At 35.8% G+C, this 21,136-nt stretch overlaps 1 protein-coding gene across 5 annotated transcripts in view; it reads right to left on the bottom strand.

Annotated features, from left to right (window-relative positions):
- The window catches only part of CBLB (Cbl proto-oncogene B), a 208,719-nt gene that overhangs the window by 61,508 nt on the left and 126,075 nt on the right, over window positions 1-21,136 (bottom strand). For all 5 annotated transcript variants that reach the window (XM_036850161.1, XM_036850163.1, XM_036850165.1 and 2 more), the window contains exons 9-10: window positions 20,457-20,588; window positions 8,452-8,655 (exon numbers count right to left, since the gene is read on the bottom strand). In XM_036850161.1, coding sequence (XP_036706056.1) covers window positions 8,452-8,655; window positions 20,457-20,588 — 336 coding nt within the window. The remainder of the gene's footprint in view (window positions 1-8,451; window positions 8,656-20,456; window positions 20,589-21,136) is intronic.

Below are 21,136 nucleotides of genomic sequence, written 5' to 3'. Positions count from 1 at the left end.
ACTATGGACTTTAGACAATAATGCTGTGTCAGTGTAGGTTCATCAATTATGACAAATGTATCAGTCTGGTGGGGGATGTTGATGATGGGGAGGTTACACATGTGTGGAAGCAGGGGGTGCATGAGAAATCTCTGTACATTCCCCTCAATTTTTTCTGTGAACCTAAAACTGCTCTAACAGTCTTAGAAAACAAAAACAAAAACCAACCAACCAAAAAAAAAAAAAAAAGGAAAAGTCATCTCAATGGAAAAATTCTGCTGTATTTCTCCCTCTAGGAACAGTAACAAGGAATAAGCACCTTGCTAGCTTACTAAGAATATGGATATTAAATTTGTGTGTAAACTGAGGTTCACTATTTTAAATTATTATTATTGTTGACATTCCACTAATAACTTTGGTAAAATTTTTAGACACTACAAATTCAAAGCAATGAAGAGAAGGAAAATGGTTAGAAACTTACATACGGAGTAAGAGCTGACTTCTCTTTGAGGTTTGACAGGGAGGTGGTCAATAAAACTGCAATAGGGTCTACTTTAAAGAACTGCAAACAGCCTCGCAAGTGGAATAACCCCAAGGGCCCTCTCCATTAAAATGTTAAACATTATTAGCTACATAGAGCTATACTGCTTCTCCCTGAAGTACCTTTTATAAGAGGGACATAACCTCCTAGCCTGTGACCAGCCTCTATAACCCTGACATTTCTTTTGAAGTTTCATATTTTACTTTAAACATTTATATGAGTTTTGCATTCTAATCCAAATATATATGTGATTTTAATTCAAAGTTATGTTTCCCCTGTCTGCGTGCAACCTCCCCTTAAATCCTGTAGCAAAACGTAAACCTGAAGAAGTATGTCACGTTGATTATAGTGGCTTCTTATGCCCTTTGGTTCATTCAGCCGCATAACCAACTTTGAGAAGTCAGGGAAGAGTGACATACAATTTAGAAATATTTCCATAAAAATGGCTGAGAAACAAGAACACCCTGGGAATTAAGGGAATTAACTTTAGCCACTGAAAAATGCCCTCATGTGAAAGCCCTGTTGCTGGCAAAATACCAGTTACAGTTGCTTTGAACAATAAGCAATTGCTATTTCGTTACTTAAGTTCTTCATCCTACTTTAGAGAATATATACTTAATCATTTTTTTAAATTAATTTTTATTGGAGTATAGTTGATATACATATACATATATCCACTCTGTTTTAGATTCTTCTCCCATATAGGTCATTTACAGAGTATTGATTAGAGCTCCCTGTACTTAATCATTTTAATTCACTTATGTAGAAAATAAGACTATTGTAAGCTTATCTAAATTACATAGTCCTTAAAATAATATGCCAGCAGACATGTTGGCAATGTTGCATTTTCTCTGAGTTTTAAATCTATAAGATAGTTGTACAGTAAATTTAATGTGGTCATGTAATGTAATCATAATTATGTATACATTAATACAGTAAAGAAATACAACCAACTCTTGCCAAACCAATCCAGTTGTGGTGTCTATTTCTTCCTAAACAATGACAGGTAATAGTATCTAAAAGAAAAAATACTTCCATAGACATCTCAAAAATACTGATATTTAATTCTCAGAAGCACAGCAATATTATAGGAGTCTTAAATAACACTATATAAAAAATAATGTTAATAACAACTGATACTTAACATTTACTATGTACCAGCACTGTTCCAATGGCTTTACATTCATTAACTCATTTAACCTCAACTCTCAGAGGTAGGGTTTCACAGACAAGGTCACTGAGGCACAGGGAGTTAACTAACCAATGCAGGCACATAGATACTAAGTAGCAAAACTAGAACATGAACTCAGGCTGCTGGACTCCAGGGACCATAGCTCTCTGAAGAACAGTAAAGAACAGTGTCACCACTGATCATTCAATGAAAAAAAAGAAAAACAAAACTTTCTCAATGGCATATAACATAGGTCAGGCACTATGCAAGTCTCTGAGAATGAAAAGAAGAGCAAGGCACGGCCTCTGCCCTCCATGAGCTCACAGTCTACACCACAGGAGGCCAACCCAAAACTAAGTACAAGAGTTCAAGTGCTAGCTTCTCCTAAACTACTACATATTCAAACTATTTTTGAGGAATATGTGACAGTGTCTTCAGGGTCCCCTATATCAGGGGTCCCCAACCCCTGGGCTGAGGACTGGTACCAGTCCGTGGCCTGTTAGGAACCGGACCCCACAGCAGGACGTGAGCAGCGGGCGAGCGAGTGAAGCTTCACCTGCCGCTCCCCATCGCTCGCATTACCACCTGAACCATGACTGCCCCTGGCCCCAGTCCGTGGAAAAATTGTCTTCCACGAAACCGGTCCCTGGTGCCAGAAAGGTTGGGGACCGTTGCCCTATGTCATCACATTGCACTTGGACAAGGCAGTTTTTTCCTTTGATATTCACATACTAATATAGAAAATGCTACTATTCTGCATGGAGAACTTTAAGAAAATCAGTAAACAAAATGCAGTTAAATGGCAAACAATGAACCTGTGACTTTGGATTGCTCACTGTCATCCATGACTCTGCCTGTATTGCACAGCGGGAGAGGTGAGGACCGTAGGCATGTGGTCCGAATAATTCTTCTTAGGTGGGACTGTCCCACGGTTGCAGGATGTTTTGCATCTCTGACCCCATCCACTAAATATCAGTGGTTCCCTCGACTTTTCAGTCATTGTGACAACAAAATATGTCCCCACATATTTCTGAATACCCTCAGGAGGTAGAACTGCCCATACTTGAGAACCATGTTCTACATTTCAAATGCCTTGTTATTTTTGAACTTCACTTTTGTTGTAGATTTTGTCCTTACTGCTCCAGCATGTACTTGAGCCCTGTGGTTGGAATCTAAGTCACGTTAAAAAGGTAACAGTCGCCTAAGAACACTGCAAAAATACTGTGATCTATACACATGAATTCTTTCCTCAGGATCAGGAGTACTATGGATCCTTTCTTCACACATTATTAGGAAAAGCAAGAATTAGATGATATATTAAGTTTTCAATTAGTAATATGTATTTTAATTGGTGATGGCAGCATTAGGAGAATGTATAAAAAAAGATAAAGGAAGAATAATTCCTTTGACCTCTGGTCACACCTGTTTTTCCTCTTATATGGTCATTCATTAAAATTTTAAATATTGTTTTAAGAAAATATAATGTTTAAGAGCAAAGGAATTAATCTCAGTTCATACACTAGGTCAGCCTGTCAACATATCTTGTATCAAATCTTCATTTGTTTGTAATTTATGTGTTTCATGAATAACATTTTCTATCAGAGTAATTGCTAAGGAACTGTTGAGATTCTGTACACCTTTGGCAAAATGAAACAAAATTCTCAATAGCAACAGACATGTTTTCTTAGCTTTGATCTGACTGAAGTCAAAGAGAAGGATGTGATCTTATCGATCACACCCTGGACTTCCTCCAAGGGCTCACTCAGATCCAATTATCCTAGAAATTCTGACAGCTTGATAACTCAGGCAATGGTACAATTTCAAGCAAAACCTGCAACATCTTCTAGTGAAACTCATAAAATAGCCTATATCTAGAAAGGCAACCAATACACTTGTATTATAGATTTATAGGTTCTATTTGCTTCTGTACGATTAGCATTACTAAATAAACATATAAAACAGACAATAAAACTACATTCTATATGTTCAGTATGCTACTATTTATAAACTCCAGCTGCAGGACATCACCATGGCAACAGGAATATACAAACAGCTCAGTTCTCTATGCTATGATGGAAGCATTACTAATTTAAAGAATGCAATATGCTTAAGACAGACAGAAACAATTTCACAATATAGTCATCAACCTGCTCATAAAAGAGGAGAAAGACAGAGATGAGTATTTGAAATGGCAGATAAAAGAAAATTGATTCCTTCTGCTGGACCATGACTGACAGTCACTCGTGGAGTTGAGAGAATGAAATGTTTTTAAAATGAATGAATGAATGAGGCAACAGAACGACTGAAAAAAACAGAATGGAAGAAAAGCAGGTAGAAGCGCTATTGTGTCAAAGTGATCTGTGATATTTGTTCATAGCCTCATCTATAAGACAGAACTGAATAGAATCTATAATTTGGTATTTTGTACAGATATACTCAGTCTTCAGATTGGAATGAAAAAGGTGCACAGAATCAGGCCACTGCCCTCACAGACCATGTGAACATGCATGTGCATTTGTTATTTCACTTAATAAATGCTAGGTACCAGGAAACACAAAGATAAATAAGATATTGGCACTGGCCTTAAGAATTACTAGTCTAATGGAGAAGACAGTCCTCTAAATAAAACATAACAATTTAGTGTAACTCCTGAAATAGAAGTACCTATAAAGTATTATGGGAGCATAATACTATAGCAATGTTTTTCCCAATTATTCAGAAAGAATTGATGCTTGTATCTACAGTAAAATTTAGGTTTTATTGAAAGTTAAGTGGCAGTGATTTACAAAATATTATAAAATTCACAATCTGTTTAAAATTGACTAGAGGCAGATCAGTGCATATAAAGACATTTAATTGAAATATGATTCCTCAACTTAAATGATTACAGGTTCTTTAAATTTCTCCAATCTCTAACTGTCACAAGAAAGTATAGAAATGACACTGACTCGAGTGAAAGCTTTGTTAAATGACACTGCTGACTGCTGGGACGATAATGTCTGAGAGCAGCACCAGCCTTCTCTTTTTTGGGTAAACTAAAGAGAAGATCATTGTCAAAATCTCTCAGCTCCCTCAAAAAAAAGCTCACCAGTGTGCCAGAGGGAACACAACATGCATGGTTTGAGAGTGCGTGAGAGATCAGGGAAAACCACCAGTCACCTCTGAATGTCCTGTGCTCACTTTATGTTACCAGTGATTCCCTTCAATTGTCAGTGCTACTACTGAAGCAAAGCTCAAGCTTCAACTTCATTCAGTGGAAATCAGGCTGAAACTGCAACCTTTCCCAAACTCATATAGGGTAAACTCCATTTTCCCCAAAGCAGTAAAGTGTACCAAGTTCTTGAAAGAATTACCCTTAAGGCCCGGCTCCCCGTCCCCTGACAGCAATCACTGAAGGAAGAAAGCCCATTTAGTAAAGAAAATTGAAATGCCTTTTTCCTAGCTAGAAAACATTACCACCTCATTCACTGGAACTACCTGGGCTGTTGTATGTTTCTCAAATACTTTTCTGTCATTCCCTATTATCCATGCATTCAATAAACATTCTTTAAATGCTTTAAGGTGCCCTAGACCTGGGGCCTGAAATGTTTTTCTTAAAGGGCCAGATAGTAAATATTTAAGGCTTTGCAAGGCAAGATGCAAAATCAAGGAAATTATGTAGGTACTTAAAAAATCATTTAAATATATAACCATTTAAAATGTAAAATTATCATTAGCTCACAGAAAAACAAAAACAGGGCACAGATTGCTGATTTTAGTGCTAGATCACAGTCAAATATTCAGACCAAGCTAAGACCATTAGGCTACTAAATTAAAAGAAAAGGTCTTTTGCAACAAGACCTAGCTGCTTCTAATAAGAACCTGCAGGAATGATCTAATAAAGTTCTGTCCAATATAATTATCTACTGGATATTAGTTATTTCTATTATATCTATCTATACTAGATATTTCAATACCTACAGAAAATGTTCCACATCTGTACAGTTCAACAGGGTAGCCACTAGACACAAGGGGCTGTTGAGCATTTCAAATATGTTGAGTGGGACTAAAGAACAAAACTTTAAAATTTTATTAAATCTTAATTATTGAAAATTTACATTTAAATAGCCACATACAGCTAGTATATGGAAAAACAGATGTAACAGTTTTTTATACATCAATTAGCAGGGCCTAATTGAATTTGCTTGGGTTTTTGGTGACCAATTAGGGCATAAATATCTTTAACAGGTTAATACCAACAGATCACAGTTCAAATTATTCTTAACTTCTGGTTAACATTTCATTGGAAGTTGGTAACTATTCCTGATATACATTATATTATAGACCTTCAGAGAACAGAGACTTGTACTCTGTGAAGTACAATGTGTGCAGCAGGTTCCAAAGAGGGCAAAAGAGGTGTGTTGCATGACGGCTCATAACTACAGTTCTGAAGTTAGGAAAAAAGCACCAGTTCTGCTTTAGAGTAGTACTGGGATCTTAGGCAAGTTATTTTACCTCTTTCTTCTTCAATTTCCTCCATTGTAAAACAGGGCAGTAACAGTAGCTTCTCTACTGGATTGATGTCATGATTAAATGAGATCAAGGACTTAACGAACACAGAACAGTGCCAGTTCACTGAAATCATAAAGGTTACTACTTTATTAAAATAACGTCATATGACAAATATTTTAGGATACAGTCCACAATCTGACTTGGTAGAAAGCATTTCATCACTCAGCATGTACGAAAGCTACATATGGAGTGTTGGATATAGCACTGTATTTTTATCCAGCAGACACAACTCTGAATTCTGGCTTTACAACCTCCTAATGTGGCCATGTCACATGACTAGTCTGAGCCTCATTTCCTTATCTGAAGATGAGAAGAATATTTACCTCTTCAAGTTGAGAGAATAAAATGTGAAAAAGTTTTGCTCATATACATATTAATGTTGGTTACTGATTGAGTTCATCTTAAAATCAAGTCTCAGTTCCCTGTTTCAATTTGAGATTTTTTTTTCTTGTTCATCCTTTAGGGTTACTGAGGAATAACTACGTCCTTTCTTCCATCTCTTGGGCCAAAGGGATCACAAACTTCAAAAGTAAAAACTGAATGTAGTTGTCAGCATTAGAGGATAGAATCAAGAGTAGTTTCTCTTGAGAGAAACTATGACTATGAGAGTTAAATTATGACATTTATGAAAAACCAATGAGGTGAATAATAAAAATCACCCCAGACCAAAGTAGAATTTGAGAGTACCCATGTTGGTGGTATTAATATATCTCCATATGTAGAAATTTGTTATTTAAAAATCCTAAGGAGGGCTTCCCTGGTGGTGCAGTGGTTGAGAATATGCCTGCTAATGCAGGGCACACGGGTTCGAGCCCTGGTCTGGGAAGATCCCACATGCCGCGGAGCTACTAGGCCCGTGAGCCACAACTACTGAGCCTGCACGTCTGGAGCCTGTGCTCCGCAACAAGAGAGGCCACAATAGTGAGAGGCCCGCGCACCGCGATGAAGAGTGGCCCCTGCTTGCTGCAGCTAGAGAAAGCCCTCGCACGAAACGAAGACCCAACACAGCCATAAATAAATAAATAAATAAATAAAAAATCCTTCCCTCTACAATCAATCAATCAATCAATCAATCAAAAATCCTAAGGATAAGTACCTGGTGAGCATGGAACACTGGAACACAGAAGATGCAGGAGGCCAAGAAGTAAATTTTGACACAGCCGTAAAGAACGGGTAACCCCCAAAACACCTCATCTGTTTCCTGCACCAAGTGCTTCCCTACCACAGAGATGGATGCATATGGCAAATACAATCTGCTGCCATTACACTTTGTCATCGTTCCACCTAGATGGCAAATAGGCTGCATGTTACCTGCCAAATCCTAACGAATTGCAGTGGAGGTTCTATAAGGCTGTGCAGGCCAAGTCTGAACTCAGCAGGAATGGGAACCATGATTGATTAGCCATGCCTGCCGTAAGTCAGAAGGAAGCGGGGGGCACCTTCATACTGTGTGTGCAGATGCTTTCATAACACTCGTTGCCATTTCTCTGATTTTAGCAGCAAAAAACTTCTGAGTGTAATCTGAATTTCATGTATCTTTTTGTACAGAGAATAGCCTGATAGCTCAGGGTCCAGCTCTCTTGACCATTATGTTTCTGGTTTGTTAATTACTCAGTTGGCATTCTGGTTCACTGACTAGTCTCTTGTGGGCTCGGTTACATAAACTCCAACTGGGCAGCAGCATCCATTCCCAGTGAACTGACAAAGTTAATTTTTTGAGTCTGCAACATTGATAAGCAAACCCCAGACTATGGTAAATTCATAAAGGTAAATCTTATGTGACCTCTTAATAGCCAAACAGGAGGCTGGCTTTCCTGATAAGAAAAATAACTATCAGACACTTCTTTTAGACTTCAACAAAGACTATTTTTCATCAGTTTCATCACTTCTAATTTTAATAATTTTCTTTCTTAAATTTTTCTTCACAGATGGGCTATTGCCAGTCTCAGATGATGTTTGTCTCTATACGAAAGCTCTCACCATCTCTCATTTTGGAGTTTAAAACCAGCAAAAGCACTCTGATTAGTCTAGTTCTTTCTCAGCCTATGATCCCATCAGCCTTTCAACATTACTTATATCTTCACCTTTCTTTTGATTCCAGAATCTTTCTTTCCCAAACCCACACTCCGTCATACCCAACTTGCGACAGCATCATTTCTTTTTCATGTCCACACAACAACTGAAAAAATCCTATGTTTTCTAGTTTTACCTTTCGAACATTAGCCAACCGATTCATCATCAAGGACTCCTCTCGGTCATCGTCGTCATCCAAGTCCAGCATCGGCATTCCGAAGGGGTCGATGATGCTACAGCACCTGGAACCTTCATCTCTTGGATCAAAGGGGTCCACGATTATGGGCTCCGTTCCTTTTATTTCGCAGCGACAGAAGGGGCAGCCCTGGCCATCTGACTCCTGAACAAACACAAAAATTGTGCTGATTGGTCTTTGTTCAAATAAAACACTACTGAGAGGGGCCAAAGTTCTACTATAAAAAGAAGTTGCAAAAAATAGGTTTTCAGGTAGGCAGTGGGGGTGGAGGAAGATCTATCTACCTTGAAGGTGGTAGAGTAGAACAGGGAGTCAACAAAATATATGTTCAGTATTTAAAATTTCAAATTTTTGAAGAAAAATTTCTTTACAAAAACCTTTGATTTAGGATAAATCAAAAAGTTAGGAGCTTAACTTTATTTTACTGAATGTTCATTTACAATTTTAATGTATCAAAACTTTAGAATCCTGCAGAAAACTGGAAATTGAATCATGTCCCTCTTTACCAAAAGGCACCAGTGCTAATTAAACATTCTATAAAAAGGACATTTTGATAAAAATTCATTATAAAGTAGTAGTATCAATTAGAACAATCCATTTCAAAATCAATTCTGGAAAAGTTCCTGTGCACATAACTATGGCTACATATTTCCATTTTAATTGCCTAGGTCTTTCAAAGCCTTGATTTATAAGCAATCAGTGGGAAAAAATAAGTTTATTTTCAGAAATCATCATCTGTCCTGAGAGCCTGTCATCCTGACACAGCTCATATGGAATGTAATAATACGTGAGATATCAAGTTTTGCCCCTCATCTTGCTTTCAAACTAGATACTGCAAAAAGATTTGTGCAAATACTTTGGGGCCAGAAATTCATTTACTGGTGATTACTGAAGTTTTCTGAAAATCTCCCAATTCCGTTTCTCAAAAACTAACTACATTAAGAATTCACAGTTGGGAGGGAAACAGGACAAGACTGTTTTCTTGCCCTGCAGATAATGCTGACTTTTAGAGATAGATGGTATATGATATTCACCACCATATTTTTGTTTCTCCATTATACCCTGACTTTAGTAGTATGTTATTTTAAAAAATTGTAAAAATTATAAGATCATTTTAAGGCAGAAATGGCATGAGAGCATCACTTTTAGAGATGAAACTATGAATGAAAAGAGCTAACATCTTTAAAGAAACCATTCAGTACTTAAGATTGTCCCATGCACTTGGTATGATGGGAACGTGGTGATCTACCTGCCCTCCAGTGATACTCTGATCAGTGGTGGAGTAACACTCTCTCTCCTTTCACTGGACAATTACTTAGCATACACTCTGTGGCAGATTCCGTGGTACGTAGTTTATTCATTCCCAAGCATCACTCTGATTAACAAACTGAACATCTCCTTCGCCAAACAAATTGTCAAAAAAAGAAAAACAAATGCTTTCTGGATTGGTTAATGAAAAGAAACTGCAACAATTCCTTATTCATCTACTGCTACATAATTTGGGAAAGAAACTTGGAATGGTAAAATAGTTGAACTAAGGTGGTATGAAGAGATACAGACAGGCTAATACAAAATCCTTTGATGTTTACTGCCACGTGTGCTCAAGTCTGGTGAGCTTCAAGGCAACTCAATTATTTGCTCCATCATTTTACAGATGATAAAACTGATACTTAATTCTCCCATCTTACACTGATTATTTTCTAACACAGTAGGAAATATTTAAGGAAAGCTAAACCTTTCTCCTATCTTTTGATAACAAGAACATTAAATGTAAGTACATTTTCAATATAGGTTGTCATCCACGTAAAATCCCCTTATTATAAAAGTCAAAATGGACCCATACTGTGTGTCTGCAGTGAATTTTCCTACGGATCTACATAAGATAATTTCAAACAGATAGTTCTAATATATAAGAGCAAGATGAGAAAGAACTGATGTACCCTGCATCATTAATGCATGAAGAATGGAAAGTGGTATTCGTGGCCCTAAGCAGAGCAATACAAAGCTATAGTAATTAAAACAGTATGGAACTGGCATAAAAAGAGACACCTAGATCAATGGAACAGAATAGAGAGCCTAGAAATGAACCCAAGGATACATGGTCAATTAATTTACAACAAAGGAGCCAAGAATATACAATGGGGAAAGGACAGTCTCTTCAATAAATGGCGTTGGGAAAATTAGACAGCCACATGGCAATAAATAAATAAATAAATAAATAAATAAACAAACTGGACCATTATCTTACACCATACACAAACATTAGCTTAAAATGGATTAAAGACTTGAAAGTAAGAACTGAAACCATAAAACTTCTAGAAGAAAATATACACAGTAAGCTCCTTGACATAGGTCTTGGCAAGATTTTTTGAACCTGACACCAAAATCAGAAGCAACAAAAGCAAAAATAAACTAGCGGGATTATATCAAACTAAAAAGCTTCTGCATAGCAAAGGAAACCATCAACAAAATGAAAAGACAACCTGCTGAATGGGAGAAAATACTTCCATATCATAGACCTGATAACAGGCCAATATCCAAAATATATAAAGAACTCAGACAACTCAACAGCAAAAACAAAAACAAAATAACAATCTGATTAAAAAATGGACAGATCTGAATAGACATTTTCCCAAAGATATATATATGGCAAACAGTTACATGAAAAGATGTTCAACTTCACTAATTATCAGGGAAATGCAAATCAAAACCAAAGTGAGATATCACCTCATACCTATTAGAATGCCTGTTATCAAAAAGACTAGAAATAACAAGTGTTGGTGAGGATGTGGACAAAAAAAACCCTTGTGTACTATTGGTGGGCATGTAAATTGGTACAGGCAGTATGGAAAACAGTATGGAGGCTCCTCAAAAAATTAAAAAGAACTACCATACAATCCAGCAATTCCACTTCTGGATAGTTACCTGAAGAAAATGAAAACACTAATTAGAAAAGATATATGCACACCCCATGTTCACTGCAGCATTATTTCCAGTAGCCAAGATACAGAAACAACCTAAGTGTCCATCAGTGGATAAATGGATAAAAAATTGTGGTACATATATACAATGGAATATTATTCAGCCATAAAAAAGAATGAAATCTTGCCATTTGCCACAACATGGATGGACCTCAAGGGCATTAGGTAAGTGAAATAAAGCAGAGAAAGACAGATACCATATGATCTCTCTTACATGTGCAATCTAAAAATTAATTAACTCAAAACAAAAATAAGTTCAGATACAGAGAACTGGTGTTTGCCAGAGGTAGGGGAGTGGGTGGTGGAAGAAACGGGTGTACAGTTTTTTTCTTTAGTTTAAGTAAGTTGAATGCCACTAAGTAAAAAATTAAAATATAATAGAGCTGATGTTCCCTGTGTCTTTAATGCATGAAGGATGGAAAGCTGTACTCTGGGCCCTAAGTAGACACTTCATGCATTTATACATTTTTTAAAAAAATTATTACATAAATTTTCAAACATAAACAAAAGCAGAGAAAAAAGTGTAATGAATCTGCATGTACCTATCTCCCAACTTCAACAATTATCAATTCACACCCAATTTTTTTTTGAATTTTTGAATTTTATTTAATTTATTTTTTTATACAGCAGGTTCTTATTAGTTATCCATTTCATACATATTAGTGTATATATGTCAATCCCAATGTCCCAATTCATCACACCCCCCACCCCAATTCACACCCAATCTTGTTTCAGCTATATGTTTACTTGTTCCCTCCGCCCCTGGATAATTTTGAAGTACATCCTACACATTACATAAATTCATCTGTAAATGTTTTAGTATGTGTACCTAAAAACCAGAAAATCTTTTAAGACCTAACTATAATACAGTTATCATAACTACAATTAATCTATTCAATCTAAATAATTAAGTCATATTATTTTTGAGTACAGTGGCTAGAATGCATAAGCAACTGTATTCCCCTTCAAAGGCTTCCTTAGAACCTCCAGGGTCAGTTTGCATGCTGTTTGGTTAAGGATGACTTCTGGTTTATGTGATCTATTTCCTGATAAAGGGCAACTGGAAAGATTGTGTTTGGAAAGGGAAGGAGGTGAAAGGCAATAATAGCATCTTGATGGTACAAGAAAAAGACTGGGAACAGTTCATCTAAAACTGAATTTAGGTTTTTCGCCATCTCTCCTACCTTAAAGTTTAATGCTATACAAATTACTGATGTGAGAGTAGCTGCTTTATGAGTATATGTCACAAAATATATTTTCTGTTAAGCTTTATCTTTGTTGAGCGTTTACATTACTTACCAGGATCAAAATCCAGCTGCAATGTACTTCCATTTTGATTTGAAAACATAGATCACACAACATGCCTCCTCTAATATGACTTCACCCACCACTTTTTCTGTAAACTGACTACTGTCATATGCAAATTAAGTTTGACCATATTGTTAAATTTGGTACTCAGAATCTCAAATTGTGGTGCTGTTTTGGTACTCCACCCTCATTTCTGTCAGATGGTTGATTAAACACATATGAAGAATGTCTTCGATAGACACCTAACTCATCAGGATTGTGCCTCAATAATTAAAATAATGTTTCTGTCAATATACACTTAATGCAAGATCACAGAACATATGTTAATGAAGAAGAAGGACCAATAAATAACTCCTTCTCTAGTCCCCAACATATTCACATTCTGAGAAAGTTAAGAGGAAGTACTTGGACTCCATCCGTTCTAATTCACTCAGTAGACTTCACTTCCTCAAATAAATCCTCCCAAACCAAATGAGACAGAAGTTATCAGTGAGTTCTACACCATCTGAAACTTAACTATGTAATATGCTCATGATAAAACTACTCAGACTCATTTGGCAACCATAAATAGTGCAAGTTAATGATATTAAATATAACTTTAGGTAACCTGAGAACAAATTAACATTGACAGAGAAATAGAAAAAAAATTTAAGTTCCCCCCAAAATTCCCATTCCCCAATAGCACCTTATGTAAAAATCCAAATAAATATCGTCACTATCATCTCATCATCATCATCATCATCATGTGTATCAGTCACCTTCCATAGTATTTGTTTAAATGTTGTCCAGATCAATATTATCTCTTAAATAAATACTTTCTTTTAATTTTGTAAAAGATAAACATCATATATAGTACAATTTCTTTTGCTCCCAAGATGATTAATTATTTGAAGGCACACTTTAAGGTCAATCATTTCATGCCTTCCCACAAATACAATATAAATGGAGGGCCCTAGAGAATACATAGGACTTCATGAGTCTCATTTTGGAGTGCAGTTTATATTTTTACTATATGTGTGTTTCCCATCTCAGTAACTTCTAATGTACATTACTTTGCTATACTTCACACAGATCTGAAGTTACCATAAATCTCTTTTTCTAAACATGAAACAATTATAGATAAATAACTAGATAGATACATATGCACATACATATACTGAGAGTAGCTTGGGTCCATACTAAGCATTTTCAGAGCACAATATATCCCACAAAAACTTAGTAACTTCTTGCTATAAAGAATGAATGAGGATAGTTAATAGTGATCTTAGAATAAGTAACAGTGAGAGAGATCTTTGGTTTTGGTGTTCTTTTATGGTGGGCAAGGGAAGACGACATTGACAAATCTAGACTCTTATAGTTTTAATTTGGAAGGACCATGAAAACAGTGAATCAGGAAAGAAGCATAAACATTCTGTATCTGGAAGCTTGGATTGGAATCCTATACCGACCAGTTGCAGCTGTGTGACACTGGGTAAGCCATTTCATCTTCTTTGTAGGGTATAATGAGAGAATGCACATTTTAAGGGATATCTTAAAGATAAAGTGAGGTAAATTAACTCAAAGCCTTCCAAAGTGCCACTTAAATTCCAGTTGGTATAATTACTACAAAAATAGTCTCAAGAACAAAGAAAAGAAGTAAGATAGCTGAGGAAACATACCACAGCCCTTACAGGACTCTCAAAGTGAAAGAGGAGCTCCAACACTTTATCACATTTATACAAAAAGATATAACATATAATCAAGGACAAATACTAATTTATAACATTCTTAAAGGCAAATATTTTTTTATTTGTAGTACTAAGGTTATGAAGCTTCACTGAGGCTAGAAATTTAAAGGCTGGTTGCTTTTGAAAACAGATATATTAAGATTACTTCTTAGTGCCTTGAATGTGATTCTTTGAGCTGGCTTCTCACCTCTCTTAGACAGTTACACATTTCTTCCCCAACCATGCTCTCTAAATATGGTACACCTATAAATCTCTTTAATCACATGTCATATTAAAATCAGAGCTTATTAATTTTCATCTACTGACTTTTTGCCAAGTATTTTGAATACTCCAATATCTTTCCTTTAAATTATTTTGAAAAAATATGCAGGAGGAATAATTAGAGGAAAATTAATTTTGCTTTTAATTGAATTAAAGTCCTTGGCAATAATTCAAACAAAGGCTGCATATCCAATTGGCATATGTGTATCCATTTTTATTTTGGAAGGAAGATTTGAAGAACACAGTTTAGAGTCTGTATTCAGCAGATATTTTCTAGATTCCTGGAAAGAAAAATAGAACAAAAACAGTTCCTTACTTTACACCTTATGTGATCACCCTGCAATATCACTGATGCATAGTATGTTATTACAGAAAAGAAGACATGGAGGAGTTCAAAGTAAAGAACATGTTTTGTTAATATTCGTGTAATAGTGTGGAAGTGAAAGAAAACTCTCCAAGTTTCATTGCCAAGGATGGAATAGAAATGCCGAACCCAGACTTCCCTGGTGGCGCACTGGTTAAGAATCCACCTGCCAATGTAGAGGACACGGGTTCTAGCCCTGGTCCGGTAAGATCCCACATGCCACGGAGGAACTAAGCCCGTGCGCCACAACTACTGAGCCCGTGCGCCACAACTACTGAGTCCGTGTGCCACAACTACTGAAGCCCGTGCGCCTAGAGCCTGTGCTCCACAACAAGAGAAGCCACCACAGTGAGAAGCCTGCGCACCTCAATGAAGAGTAGCCCCCGCTCGCTGCAACTAAAGAAAGCCCACGCGCAGCAACGAAGACCCAATGCAGCCAAAAATAAATACATAAATTTATTTTTTTAAAAAAAGAAAGAAATGCTGAACCCAGAGTGATACTACTTCAAAGAATGCCTCTAGAGAGGTGATTACTCAGTTTACTTAGTATTCTGTGCAAACTCAGACTTGCCAGTTCAATCTATTAAATAACACAGATGTTTCAGAAGGAAAAAAAAGTATCTGACACCTCTTCAGAGGCATGACTAATGGGCCATTATGACAGCAATTAAAGAGTAACCACTTGCAGCCCATAACAACTAACTGACACCTCTACTGTGCATTTCTTAGGGTTTCCATTAATTACAAAGTTTAAATCTCCAATGAATTTCAATTAAACCAAAGTAGGGCATCAAATGGAAGGAAAAGTTGGTGAAGAACTACTTGCTAAAAATGCACAATGGTTGATTGAACATATAATATTTTATGGTCAGGATTTAATATTTCCTATTGGACCTGATTTATCAGAGCTTCTTGGCAGACATGCAGCCTTTAAAATCCTTTTCATATCAGCATGCCCAACCAAAGTAGTAGAAAGTAACAAAAATGTCTCAAATCCATAATTAAATTTGAAAGATAACAGGATATTCATTTCAAGTGATTATTAGTACCATACCCCTCGATAAAATTTTTAGATTTAATTTTAACTTCTTGAGGGTAGGGACTGTGTCTTTAGTACAGAACCTGGGAAACAGAAGCTGCTTAAAGAATGTTTGCTAAATAAATGAAAACGAATGGATTTGAGATCTTGGAGCCCGATGGATGAAATATTCTATGTCAGCTTCTACCAAGCCAGTTAAGGGAAACCAAATTATCCTTGTGCACAATTACGTTTGAAAACTTAATTTTTTCTCTGATAGAAAAAACAAGCAAGCATATAAAAACAAAAACACTGGCTTTAAAATTAGAAAACAGACTCTAGCCTTTTACCATTTTGAATAAGGAAAAAGTTGAAAAAAAAAAGACACATATTACTACATGTACTCATATCCAGAGACTTACTACTCACATAACATTTCCAATTACATCTACAAGCTTAGATACAGTGTTTGACAATACAGTGCAGAACTATGGAAATGTTTCATAATTTTGTTTCTTTTTGTCCTCACATTGACCATCAATTAGGTTAAGTCCAGTGAGCAGCTCATTGGGGCTAGATGTGAGGTTTTTAGTATAGCTAATGTTTGTTAACTGTATTTTAAATGGATTAACTTCATAAGACTTATTTTTATTAAATAACAGGGGCATTTTGCAATAACATATTTAAATGACTGTCAAATACTGCTGTTCATACAAAAATATGAAAACTGCCAAAACAGATCTGTTGGTTGGCAGGAGGCAGCACTGTGTGAAACCTATATGAAAATGTAGAAATATTCAGTTTATCCAAAAGTAGAAATGTTCAAAAGTTGAAGCTTCTTTAACCACTAAAATCCCATTGAGATGTAGAGACTACGGAACATCACTTAGAAATTCTCAAACACTGACCTAACAATTTTTTTCAGGGTAGAGAAAACTTGAATCAGGGATCACTGTGCATGTTTCTTGGTGTAAAAAAGCAATAAATAGAAACTTGGTCTTCCTGCCTGTAGGTTAGTGCCAGTAATATTGCAAAGAATTAAAAAACAAAAAAGTGCAAAAAAACCAAAATGTGAAAAGTTGAAGGGAATCACCCAGCAGCTACTAAATGGAACAAATGGATCTGAGGTTTAATATTCTTAGGAATCATTCTCAGATCTTAAGCATGATAAAAGGTCTTTGAAAAGTCCACCGATACTTTGCAGAGGAGAAATGGACAGAACTGAGACATTACAAGGGCTTTTCACAATTGATCTATAATATCAGTGTCTTTTTATTTGTTGTACTCTTAGCCCTATTCTTCTCTTTCCTTTACATTATCTAGCATACGGTCTATAGTTATTTACCGAATAACTACCAACGTGGAGGTAGCATGCTAGGGGAGAGGAATTCTAAAACAGGTAAAGCAATCCACATCCTAGAGGAAAAACAGATAAATATGTATTGTAAATTCTTATAATACAAATACAAGGAGGTAAGAGCTTACAGGGACATATACAAGATGTATCAGAAAACTATTTACTGATCATGAACTGTCTTGTGTGAGAAGAATTTTAAAGATGCTGAAATAATGCCTTTGCATATTTTTCATTAACTTATATGCAAAATTCTATAATTACATTACGATAATAACATTATTCACTAGTGATATGAGTGTGATTTATTTTGATTATTTCAACCTTCTAATAAGCACTTTTGAATCTGTCAGTTTTTTACTACTTCACTTAGTCAACTACTACTTTAGTACTACTTTTTCAGACAGCTTCTCCTAAAATTTTACTCAAAGACAGTTTTTAGCACTTGGCAATTTATGCACTTCCTCAATCTCTAAAAGTAAAACTAAGAAGTACTGTACTTCAGACTAAAAAAGAGAAAGAAAGAAATTGCAAATGTTAATTTACAAATATGACTGGACATATCTTAATATAAGGCCATTAGATCAACATAAAAAATCATGAAGAGAATCAAGGAATTGTTTAGCTACAGGCAAGAGAACTGCACCATTTGGAGACTACAGAGTAATACATAGAAAACCTGTGGTGATGTAAAGGGCAAAGGGTTAATAACATAGCCATGACAACTGGGAAATACTCCTGTGTGTTTTGCACATAACATACCTATTGCAAATAGTTCACAGACTTATCACTAAATTAAATATATAGCACTGGCCCTAAAGTTTTAAAAGATAAATTTCATTTAAGAAGTATACAGAAAGTAAAATAAGTAAAACCTCCTTGCTTTACATTCAGCCCTACTCTTTTACCCACCCTGAGCCACAAGGTAAACAACTACTTTGCATGACACTATAAACAATAATCTTTACTAATCAAAGGTTCTGCCAACCTAATGGGAGCTTCCGACTTTTAACCCTCTTAACTTCCAAATGCTAGGTAAGTTTCAAGCTGAAGATGCTGAGTCCTGCAATATGTATGTATTTGTATGCTCCAAGCCGGGGGCCCCCAGAGAAGGGGCTGAAATACACAGGCCGTGTATGGAGGTAGAGTACTGGGAGTTTGTACCCGCCTAAAATTCTGGTTTTCTTTAGGGAGAAAAGCAAACTTTTAGTTTCTTCATACCTGTGAGAGCCATACTACCACACTGAGGACATAAGTCAACCTAAAGGGGTGACATATACATTTGGCCCCTATCAGTTTAATACTTACCCTGAAAGAGTTAATGGGTTTCAGGTACAACAAATCATCCTAAAGTAGTCCCCTCCCAGTCAGCCAGGCACTGAGTCAATAACATCTCTATAATACTTTCTACTGATACATTTGAAACCCACTTGCAAACCGACAGTTTTGTCTTCTATCAGTGTAACTAAATTTATTGAAACTCATTTATAAAAAGACACTGCCACGTCTGCAGTACTATTATTGCTAACGTAACTTGAATAGCAATCACGTGATTATGTTGAGAGTTCGCCGATGCCATACTTAGCGTCCCTTTTCCTCCAACTTCTCCCTGTACTACACAAAATTCACAAAGGGATAAAGGGAAATTAGGGCAAGGATAACAAGGAAAACCTCAGGTAAAATATAAACCAAACGCATATTGAAAGAGAGAAGTGTAGGGATGTTGAGCAAGTTTTACCGAGGTAGCCAAGATGTCTGGGAGTTCAGAAACGGCTTTGAAAATGTAAATCAATTGTAATTCATTTCCTAGTTCTTCCACTTTTTTTTTATCCATTTTTAAAATGTCCCCAAAGGAAAAAAGAGGCCCTCTTTGTAAGACTGTGAAAATGTGAGAATCATTCATATTTTATTATCAAGTAATGAGCTCAACAAACATCAACGCTCCTAGGAGTCTGCATTGCCCCTTCCTGATCCTCTGAAGCCATCCTTCCTCAGGCAATAAACAGGTTCTGGGTTGGAGAGAAGGCTCAGGAATGAGGTAGGGATGCCGATGATACGCTCAACTGAAAATCTTTTAAAAGGCTTGAAATTTTAATTATTTGTTTTCTAAACCCAATCAGCAATACTGACTTCAATACTGACTGTGTTAAACAGAGCAATTTAAAAATAACTTGAGCAAAATATTCTGTGAATCCTCCAAATACTCAAAACTAGAAATCTGTCCAAAGATCTATTTTTAAAATCTCCAAACTTTATTACAGATAAAGAAATTTTTTTTTTTAAAAAAGCCCTTGGGGAAACCAATTATTCCCTAGGCCTTAATTTAAAACCTCAAATCAATTTATATTTATTGAATGCCTACAGAGTGGAAGGCAACTCACCTTAAATTCTGCTTCTGTAAACTGGAAAATTTAGTGCCTGTTTCTGTGGGAACTAAAGGTATTTGGGAAACTTTTTCTGTCTGATTCTATTTTAGCCTTACAGAGCAACTGTAGACATATGTGAGACAGGAGCCACACCTTCTCAGGAGAAGAGAGGTGTTGAAACATCAACGTAAGATTTATCTACTAGGGTTTATTGCTTCAGAATCTGACCTACTATAAATAGAATCTGACCTATGATAAATAATATAAATATGGTTAGTTGGTAACACTGATAAGTTAAATTCTGAAATCAACAGTGTTTCAGAAGTAGAACTACTTAAGATTAATATCATAAAATTAAGTTATACATGCAAAGGAAACAAAAACAAAAAGAAATCATATCATATAAATGAAAGATTCAAACATGAGATTTTTTTCTAACAACCATTCAAACAAAGCATTTATCAGTATTACTTCCTGAATCATTAAGATGAAGAAAACTGAAAAGAGAAATATTCACAGGGAATATAAGGAAGACATCAATGTTGCTAATTAAATCTTGATTATACCTGCCAGGCTGTAAGGCAAGAGGTACACATCAAATGCCCACAAGGCTCAATCTTGACGTCTTTGTCGTTCTCGGCACAAATTTTACAGAGCTGAAAAGTGGAACCCATTTCACAATATAATTCATATTGTTCCTGGAATTTGGGGGGAGAAAAAAGGCAATGTTAATGTATTTTTAGTATGAAGTGATAATACTGAATTTTCTTAAATACAATGACTTACAGTAAATTCCTCACACTTGATCCTGTCAGATCATGTTGCCATTTAAGACATGTTTTAAATTGGTCATCACAATTTGGTCTACAAAATTAAACAGATTTTATCAGCAATTGCATAAGCTTTTTGAATACTTTGGATTATTTAACATTTTGTACTGTTCCTTTAGGAAGGTACCTGCATCAATAGAGTGATTTAAGAGACACAACTTATGGTTTTAAAAGGCAATAATAAATAACTTTATTTTCTTTGTAAATGCCACGTACTCATCTAATTTTAATATCAAATTGCAATATGGCTGACCATTAATCTTATTTCTTAGATAGCTATCTGTAGAAATTCCAGAATGGAAGTAAAGCAGCATTTGCCAAGGCCTTTCTGCACGCTAGGTACTGTCGTCCACATTTATTATGTCATCTAATCTCCAAAGTATAATAAGATACACTGAATTTAAAAACAACAAAAC

Source organism: Balaenoptera musculus, chromosome 4, assembly GCF_009873245.2.
Source record: "Balaenoptera musculus isolate JJ_BM4_2016_0621 chromosome 4, mBalMus1.pri.v3, whole genome shotgun sequence".
In the NCBI taxonomy this organism is placed as follows: Eukaryota; Metazoa; Chordata; class Mammalia; order Artiodactyla; family Balaenopteridae; genus Balaenoptera; species Balaenoptera musculus.
This window is presented reverse-complemented; position numbering and strand designations above follow the sequence as displayed.